This window comes from Penaeus chinensis, chromosome 41 (genome assembly GCF_019202785.1).
Source record: "Penaeus chinensis breed Huanghai No. 1 chromosome 41, ASM1920278v2, whole genome shotgun sequence".
Taxonomy (NCBI): domain Eukaryota; kingdom Metazoa; phylum Arthropoda; class Malacostraca; order Decapoda; family Penaeidae; genus Penaeus; species Penaeus chinensis.
In genome coordinates, this window is record NC_061859.1 from 27,602,343 (window position 1) to 27,611,986 (window position 9,644).

Below are 9,644 nucleotides of genomic sequence, written 5' to 3' on the forward strand. Positions count from 1 at the left end.
TGTGAGTCCTTCGACCACCAAACCACCCTTTCAGAGTTCTCTGCGAGAACGAGCAGCAACAGTCTGCCAGCCGAGCTGAGGGCAAGACAAGAGCGTCTACAGCCAGACAGACACGCTCAGATCAGAGAAAGGGCAGCCGAACCCGATAACTCAGACGTTATCTTTTCTCTGAGGGAAGTAAGGAAAGCCTATAAAACCAGTTCCAACACAGCCCCGGGCTCTGATGGGATCTCGTACCCCATTATCTCCCACCTAGAACTAGCAGGTGAGCATGCACTCTTGCAACTCATCAACAAGTCCTGGGAAACTTCCACTCTACCCCAGAGTTGGAAGAGGGCTACCATAGTTCCCGTCCCAAAACCAAAGGAGCCGGGGAAGTACCGCCCCATCTCTCTGCTCAGCTGCCTGGCCAAGACGGCTGAGAGGATGGTACTAAACCGGCTTCAATGGAAAACGGGACCCCCGCACGAACACCTCCACGGGTTCACAAGGGGCATGGGCACAGCACACAGCATAGCCACGCTCTTAAGCACAATCAGCAAGGGCCCAGCTGTGGTGGTATTCCTTGACTTGGAGAAGGCTTTTGAACTGACAAGTCTGCTTGCCATTCAGGAAAGCCTGATCCAGAAGGGAATCAGAGGAAAGCTCTTGGCTTGGATAGGTGACTACTTCAGGAACAGGACTGCCAATGTCAAATTCCAGGGTCACCTATCACAGCACATGCCGCTCGAAAATGGAACGCCACAGGGTGGGGTTCTCAGTCCAGCCCTATTTAACACCTTAATGTCCTGCATCCTCAACATAAATCTCCCAGTGGGGTGCAAGATCATCTCGTATGCAGACGATCTCGCTATCACCTCCACTGGACCACGCTGCCAGAATAAAGCCCAGCGTTGTCTGGACCTCGTGTCAGAGGAGTGTTGTAGGACAGGACTAAAGATCTATGCAGCCAAATCCAAAGCCATGGCTCTGAGACAGAGAGTTCGAGGCACAAGACTGAAAATCCAGGGAGTGGAATTAGAATGGGTCCAGGACTACCTATACCTTGGGGTAAGGATAGACCGGACCCTCTCCTTCCTGAAGGAGGTCTAGTACCTGGTTGACCGAACCAAAGCAAGACTGTCTGTCATGAGAGCAATGACTGGGAGACGCATAGGGGCCAGACACAAAGTACTAAGATCATTCTATGTACATGCTGTCCGGCCCATTGTGGACTATGCCTCAGTCGCTCTAATTGCCGCAAAGAAAAAGCACACAGACAAATTAGAGACAGTCCAAAATGAAGCTGCCAGGATCATTCTGGGTGCCCCGAGGTGGACGAAGGTCCTCAACCTCCTTTTCCCCCTGGACTCACGAATCGATCTAATGGCAACACAATTCCTGTCAAAGGTCATCCAGGCTCCCAGGAACACAAGCCTAAGACAAAAATTAGTCAGATGCCTCGAACAAGACAACGAGCTCTTTGCAAAGAACTCCTGGCGGTCTCACACAGCTCAAAGAACATGGACTCCCCCCACCCCGACTTTGCCGAAGCCCCGCCGTGGGCACTGAGCCTCATAGAGTTCAACATAATGAGCCTGTCAATGAAAAAGAGCCTATACCCCATGCCTAGCCTAAAGGCAGAAGCCCACGGGGTCATTGCAGCCATCACTCCTCCGGGTAGTAGAACATACTACACGGATGGATCGGTCGATCCCTTGAGCCACACTGCAGGCGCAAGGGACGCCACGCGATCCATGAGGGTAACAGACAACGCCTCCTCGCTACAGGCAGAGGCAGTTGAAATAATGGGAGCCCTAGGCCACGCGTCCCTAAGGGAAGGACACGTGATCATACACACAGACTCCAGGGCAGCCATTGACTGTCTTCAGCACACCCACAGACAACATCTACCTTCTGACCACGATTCTCACAATGGCACAGAGAATTCTTGCTCAGGGTAGAAGAATTATCATCAACTGGGTCCCTAGCCACATCGGCATCAGAGGGAACAAGCTTGCTGACAGACTAGCCGTCGCTGGCAGGGGTATGCCCCCAAATCCCATGACGATAAAACCGAGCCGAAAATTACTTAAGGAGAAGTGTTCCATGGTCGGTCGTACCTTCCTACGGCAGCTGTACTGAGAGGAAACGAGAACCTCCCCCTCGGCCAGCTGGTACTCAGACGCCACAGGCTCTGAACCACTGGCACTCTCTGAAGTAAGCAACAGAGGTACCGAAGTCATTCTTCACAGAATGCGCCTAGGTTACCACTGTGCATGGCAGATTATCCCAACAATCGAACGCGATGAAAGGTGCTGCAAGCACTGCGGCGAGCTACTAGTCCACTACTTAGAAAATTGTGACCATACACAATTCCTGAGACATGGACCGCCCACAACAGCCGCCGTGCTGGTAAAGAGGCTATGCGAAATGCTTACACCATGGCGGCAGGAGCGCTTGCTGGCAATCCCGCCGCCACGGTAAGCACCGAGTGTCAGACACCTCAATGAGACAGCCGTAAAAAGCTGACACAGGCCGGGCCATATTTAGAAGGCCCGGGCGAAGATAGAACTTCGCAAATCATAAAGAAGAAGACAATTTATGCTTTATCAGATTTAATAGAAATTACTTCAGCTACCTAACCCTATCGTTCTAAGATGCCTTTTATAAAAGCAAGAGACAGAAACCGACCTCGCTCACCGGTCGGAACTCGAACCAGGTAAGGATTTAAAGGTCGAACAGACCTTGCTTTGCAACTGCTGCATCACCAGGATACCTTCAGTCAACATCGAGGTCGCAAACCTTGTCGATAGGGATTCTCAGAGAAGATTACGCTGTCATCCCTAAAGTAACCTAATCTTTTAATCGCTAATAGAGGATCAAAATAATTTTTTCAAATTATATTTGTTACTAAATGTTTAAAAACAGTTACCTCTTATATTCCTGTCGCCCCAACGCAGCAAATATTAAACAGAATCAAGTTATACTAACAATTTATAATATAACTGATTTATTGTTAAGCTTTACAGTGTCTTATCGTCCCCTTAATTAATTTAGTCTTTTCATTTGAAAGTTAATTCAATTATTGCAATTGAGACTTTTTGCCCTACCATTCCTACAAGCCTTCAGTTAGAAGGCCAATAATTATACTACCTTCGCACGGTCAGTATACCGTGGCCTTTAAGCTAAGTCAGCGGGCAGGCTAGACTCGATATAGACATGTTTTTTTGATAAACAAGCACATGTAATATTTCCTAAGTTCCTTGGTTATACCTTAAATAACTAAAAATCTTATTTCTATTTCATTTTATCTAATCACATATTATTTCCACTAATGAAATCCTTATTACTCCTGATATTTCATTTATCACGAATATTGGCTGCTTAGCGTTCGACGTTTTCATTAAAATATTAAAAAAATATATATTGCATTAACTAAAATGTTTTATAAATATATCTGCTTAAGCTTAATTCCACAATATCTCCTTCTTACTATCACACCTCACCTATATTAGAATAAGAAGCCCTTCCCTTCTACTCTTTATTACTTCACAGTTTTATTCTACCTAAAAGCAATGAAATTTAATTTAACTCACCAATCACCAGATATAAAAAGCCGGCTAGCATTTCACGATTAATATAAACTTTATAATTTCATTAAAACGAAAACTACATAGCTATATAAGCATTTCTTTCGGGATTCTTTTTTTATCATGATTATTTTGATTTTCCCAAATACACAAGGTACAAGTTTTAACTTTACACCAATTCCATTTTCAATCTATTTCGTCTTTCCTTTGCAGAACTTTACTCTATACCTCCTTAAGCTTTTCTTCTTTCGGTTCACTCTGCTAAAATATTGAAATCTCAAAATAATTTCATTACTATTAACAATAAACCAACAACTATCCTATTAATAAGATTTACTCTTCAAGATGCACTGATTTGCAGAACGACCTTCTCAGCGAACGGGAGATGCTGAACTATTCAGGCTCCATCTCGAACTTCTAGGATCGCTTTCCAGGACGCCTCCTGTGTTGCGACTCGTCTCGCTCTGATGTATAAATGGAAAAAATCAATAAATATAATTGTTTTTAACCAAATCAGTACAACCGCGGCTGCTGGCACAAATTCTAGCCAGATATATAATTAAGATCATTCATTCGAACTTACATTTATCTAATTAGCACTAGGTATTGAGAATTTATTGCTCAACGAAATCTCTCCCCTTATTTAGTTCGTCAGTTTTTAATATAAGTAATAACGAACCCTATGGTCTCGACAAACGTTACATTGTACCACTGACCTAAAAATGAACGAATAAGCCAGGATGAAACTTTATTTTTACAAATAATATGAATTTTTTGTACAAGTAAATGATTTATTTTAACGTAAAAATATATATATATATATATATATATTATATAATATATATATGTATTTCCCAAAATGTATGTATTTCTGACGAAGACAAAGTCGAAACCGGTCAAATACATCTCTTGTATTGTGAAGATATTCATTCTCATTCATACCTTTTATACATTTGTCAACATGAATGCGGTTCATATATAAATAAATATTAATTACATGCTTAAATTTAGAACTTTTTCTTCTCCCATTTTCTCCTTTTTAATATAAATCTATAATGTAATAGTTTTTAAGAAACAAACATTATTTAATGCAATTTAGGAACTTTGTTTGGAAATATTGTTTTGGTAATTTTATTGGTCAGTAATTATTTTTAAAATTTAAAAAAAAATGCCTCAACGATTTTAATTATATATCTAATTAAATGTAGTTAAACCTTTATTCTAACTTAATTATAAATGCTTATATTGCATCCATAAGAAAGCTTAAATCATAGTTACCACTCTTACATTTGCAAGTTTACTTAGTCTCATAGTACTTAACAGTGCCTAGCCTTCATGATATTAATCATACTCAGCATATAATTGCTCATTTAGTACCTCAAGGCGCACCAGGATCCCTTATGCCCTTTACAGTCCTACGTGAAACTCTTAGGAATACCATCCGACCAGGAACCCTTGCAGTACGGCCAGCAGCTAATATCATTGCAGGCCGGCTCTTACTTACACTCCTACGAAGAACTGGCCCTTCACTCTCAACCACCTTAGCCTCTGTACTTGATATATGAAACGTTTTATTTTTATTTCTAGAGGCTGTTGTAGTAGTAATCCATTCATATGTATTTCTGCATGAAGAACCCTTTATGCTTGTGATTAACATAATTATACACGATGACATCATCTCATAGTCATCACGCCTTTCACGTAGTGGATATAAGACCATGGCCACTTACAGGTTCTATTAGAGCTATGATATTAACTACAGGGTTATTGGAATGATTCCACCAATTCAAACCTGATCTTCTATTTCTAGGAGTTATTGCAACTACTCTTACTGCACTTCAGTCATGACGAGATATTACCCGAGAAGGTCCTTACCAAGGATTACACACAAAAGCAGTAACCCTGGACTGCGATGAAGAATGATTTTATTCATTACATCAGAAGTCTTATTCTTCTCCTTTGTCTGGACCTTTTTCCATAGAAGTCTTGCCCTTGATGTAGAAATAGGTAGCTGTCGCTCCTCCCGCAGGAATCCAACCCTCTAAGCCCTTCCAAATTCCTCTCCTTCCTACTACCTTCCTTCTTGCCTCCGCTGCTAAGGCAACACGAGTCCATCACGCGATCCTAGAATCCAACTACACCCAGGCCATCCAAGGGCCAGTCATCACACTGTTTTAGGAATATATCTTACAGCTTTCAAGCCCTAGAATACGACGAAGCTCCCTGGCAATTGGCTCTGCCTTCTTTGTTACCGCAGGGTTCCACGTTCTGCACGTTATTCTTGGGAGTACCTTCCTCTCAGTGTGTTTATGCCGTGTGTACGAATGTCATTTTCAGCTGCACACCATTTCGGATGTGAAGCCGCTGCTTGATATTGACATTTTGTAGATGTAGTATGGTTATTCCTCTATAGTTCTATTTATTGATGAGGAGGCTGCCTTTTTAATATTATGGTATATCTGGCTTCCAGCCAGAAAGTCTAGTAATTTGCTAGAAAAGGCATTGATTATGTTATTAATTTAATTTCTAACTACCTTAATTATAAGAGTCTTAATCCTAATTCACTTCTAGCAAAAGGAGAAAAACTTATAGACCGAGAAAAAATTCTCCTTTCGAATGCGGTATCGACCCAAAAGGCTCCGCTCGTCTTCCTTTCTCATTCGGTTTCTCTTCGTTGCCGTTGTCTTCCCAATCTCTGATGTTGTAATTACACGTCTTTTGCCACTAGCATATATTGTGAATTTCTCAAGTATCTCAGCTTGAGCCTTTACAGGATTTGTTTTCATTCTCATTCTTCTTCTTGGTTTATATCATGAATGAAATCAAGGAGCATTAGAATGAGCCTGTTGGGGTTAGAGTCAAAAATGATATTTGATTTGCACTCAGATGGTGCTCCGCTGAGGGCTGACTTCATTAAGTAAAAAGCGAAGTATTGCTTTCATTTGCGCCCTGACTTTTGGTGCTTAATCCCCTTTGCTTCTTTTTGGTTAAAGCAAAAACAGAGGCATCTCACTGTTAATGCTAGAAATGAAGGAATCTTGCTTCTAGCCAAGCAAGGAAGAGGCGGATCAAGAAGAAGCTGCTAACTTTTTCTTAAGCGGTTAAACTCCTTTTATATTCTTGTTATTATAGTGTAATAAACACATACATTTTCATTGCAACGCTAGAGGTAAATAATCCTTTTAAAAACATTGCACCATAAACAGAACTTACAGATGGAAACTATCCCCTTCGTAGCTTCAGTGCGATGCTCCTCTATATAAGCTATATTAATAAATTTCAATAAATACCAACACAATTACTCAAAGTAAAAAAAATACTTCTTATTACTGTCTTGAAACACCTGCGAATGTTTGAACTCATTATAATAAAAGAACAGATGCCCTGACCACCACAGTATTCAGATCATCCTATAACTCCTACTTTCCGAGCAGCTTCCCTTCTTCTTAAAAAAATCTGTCTAATACCGTAAGTAGATCAAAAAGGTGTAAACCATTCAGAACCTGAAAAAACAAGCCGCTCAGAAGTACTTAAAGGATTTAGTCGATAACTACCACCATTTAAATTAAATATTGAGCCTAAGATTCCCTCGATCACTCTTACAATTAAAGCAGGGATTTTGAAGACAGGTCTGAGACAACTGTTATATGGACAAGGCAAGTTAACCGAGCCCAACGCGCTCCACCAAATGCAGCTCCAGCTCTTAAACCAGCTACAGGATTACTTATCATTTTGCCTTCATCACTAACGGAATACAATATATGTGGAATTAGTCTACGTATATTTAGAATTAAATATTTAGTGTACAATATATGTGGAATTAGTTTCTGTATATTAAGTTGATGTATATGAAATTCCAGATCAAGTGTTCTAGGAAACTTTCTCGATGGCAAGCTATTGAAGTTGTCCCTGTAAGAGCGGTGAGGAAAGTATGAAAAATTATAATTCCAATTTTCTGTAAGTATAAACTTTTAGATAACATGTCGTCTACTTTTATCTCTATTATTCCTCCCGTTCTCTCTCTCTCTCTCTCTCTCTCTCTCTCTCTCTCTCTCTCTCTCTCTCTCTCTCTCTCTCTCTCTCTCTCTCTCTCTCTCTCTCTATCTCTATCTATCTATCTCTCTCTCTATCACTCACTCACTCACTCACTCACTCTCTCTCTCTTCTTTCTTTCTCTCCCACAGATATTAGCAATGATCATAACGATAATGATAACAATATTGATAATGACTATAATAATGCTACTAATGAGTAGTAAATATTGTTTTAGTCTAACGGCGTTGCATTGCTTCATAGTTATGTCTATAAAGAAATATATCGTAACAAAAATGTCTCCCCCAAATATTAGTCGTTTTCTTTAAACACAATAAAGCGCTAACGTTTTCTTTGAATTAAAAAATAGGGATAACTAATTTTATAATTTTGTTAAGGTAGGTGGTATGTGGGGAGGTCTGATTTAACGATATAGATTTGTAATTTTCTATTTATACTCCAAATTATGTAAAAAAAAATTTTATTTCCTAGATAAGTATAATAGGTAACAACTTTTTAGTTGTGGGTGGGTGCTTCATGCTCGGGGTGATGTGAAGCGATGGTGTGGTAGCCTAGTTAGCGTTAAGTACTTGCATGCCTTCCCGCTTTCAGCTGCCACCGCTGGCTAGCCTGGTGCGAAAAGGGGAGCAGCTATGCATAAGACTCCCCTGCCAGCTCATAGCTTCTCCATTATCAAGACTTCTGCAGTGCCTCCTCGTGGCCACCCATGGAAACTAGGTACCTTGCGGTCCTAGGTTGAACTGTGGAGGATCTTGGAGCAGCAGGAGGCCCTAAAGGTACGGAGCTATGGCCCACCGGCGTGTGGATACGCCCTGGCTCCGTACTAACTCCTGCCCCCACGCCCCCTGGGGTTAATGGGCGGCTGTGAGGAGGCAGGCCTTGCCAGTCGGCCCCCCCGAGATGACCACTGGCAACAAACCGTTTAGTTGTTGGTGCTGGGGGGGAGGACTAAAGTCCCTCCCACCCAGCAAGTACGGCGGGCTGTGGGTCCCTCTGGGTTGGCGACCGCTGGGACTCAGGTGGAAGGTTACCCCCCATCCCAGCTGGGTCCCAGCGGCCGCCAACCTGGCGTGATGTTTGTGGGGGAAAGCCCCAGGGAGCCCTGTTGGCGGATTATGGGACCTGCAGCCAGCCAACATCCTCTATATGAGGCGGCGTCGGTAGGGGTGGCAGAGGTATAGCCCACCCGGAGTGACTGCCCGAGGTTAGACCTCAGGTGGACTGTCAGGGTGGGGGCTTGGAACGTCCGTTCCCTTCGACAGGACGATCGGTTACCATTACTATCGAGGTGCCGGTACTTCGACGTTTTGGGGAACTGACTGGGGCTCCGGTGACTTGGTCTCAGCAGGCTGAGGCTTCAGTGTACGGGCCCTTTGTAGCTGAGGCTCAACTGATTGAGCCTGCAGAGGTCGGGGCTCCGTTGCCTGGGCCTGTACAGGCTGGTTATTGGTGCCTGGGGTTGTTGTTGTTCAGGGCAGGTCCTGAACTGGCATGGATGGGGGTTTGATGACCTTAAGGATACCCCAAGAGTCAGATTCCCCAAGGTCGAGAGCAGGAAGGTTATAAGCCTCCAGTGCTACCCTAGCATGATGCCTGAACCCCTTTTCAGGAGCAATGATATTTTGCATGTGGGCATGCAGGAGGACCACAAGGCTCTCCTTCAAGAGGTCGTTAGGGAGGGCTAGGTGAATGGAAGGCTCTGCTTTCACCTGTTTTATTTCTTGGCAGACCTGGTTTATTAGTGGTTTCCAGGTCTTGGTCGTTGCATGCACTGCTTCCTGTGCAGTTTTCTGGGCCTCGGCTCTGTATGGCTTAGTCTCGATTTCTATTTGCTTCTCCCTAATCTTCTCTTAGGAAACCTGTTGGCGAATGTCCTGTGGGCACCACCGCAGTTAAGGCATTTTTTGACAGGACTGTTACAGTCCCTGTAAGAGTGAGTACTGAAGCCACACTCGGTGCACCGCGTCTTCTTCTCGGCCTTACAATTGTTTTTGAGGTGGCCGTAACCGAAGCAGTTCA

At 42.9% G+C, this 9,644-nt stretch overlaps 1 protein-coding gene and 1 pseudogene across 2 annotated transcripts in view; both read left to right on the forward strand.

The window, feature by feature from the left end:
* Positions 1-5,240: 5,240 nt before the first annotated feature.
* Positions 5,241-5,998, forward strand: LOC125047470 (annotated as a pseudogene).
* A 1,416-nt stretch (positions 5,999-7,414) lies between these two features.
* LOC125047472 (DNA-directed RNA polymerase I subunit RPA12-like) overlaps positions 7,415-9,644 on the forward strand; it is a 27,886-nt gene continuing 25,656 nt past the window's right edge. Inside the window, exon 1 of one of the 2 annotated variants that reach the window (XM_047645683.1) lies at positions 7,415-7,529. In XM_047645683.1, coding sequence (XP_047501639.1) covers positions 7,504-7,529 — 26 coding nt within the window. In that variant the 5' untranslated portion in view covers positions 7,415-7,503. The remainder of the gene's footprint in view (positions 7,530-9,644) is intronic. The other variant, XM_047645686.1, reaches the window with a different exon arrangement.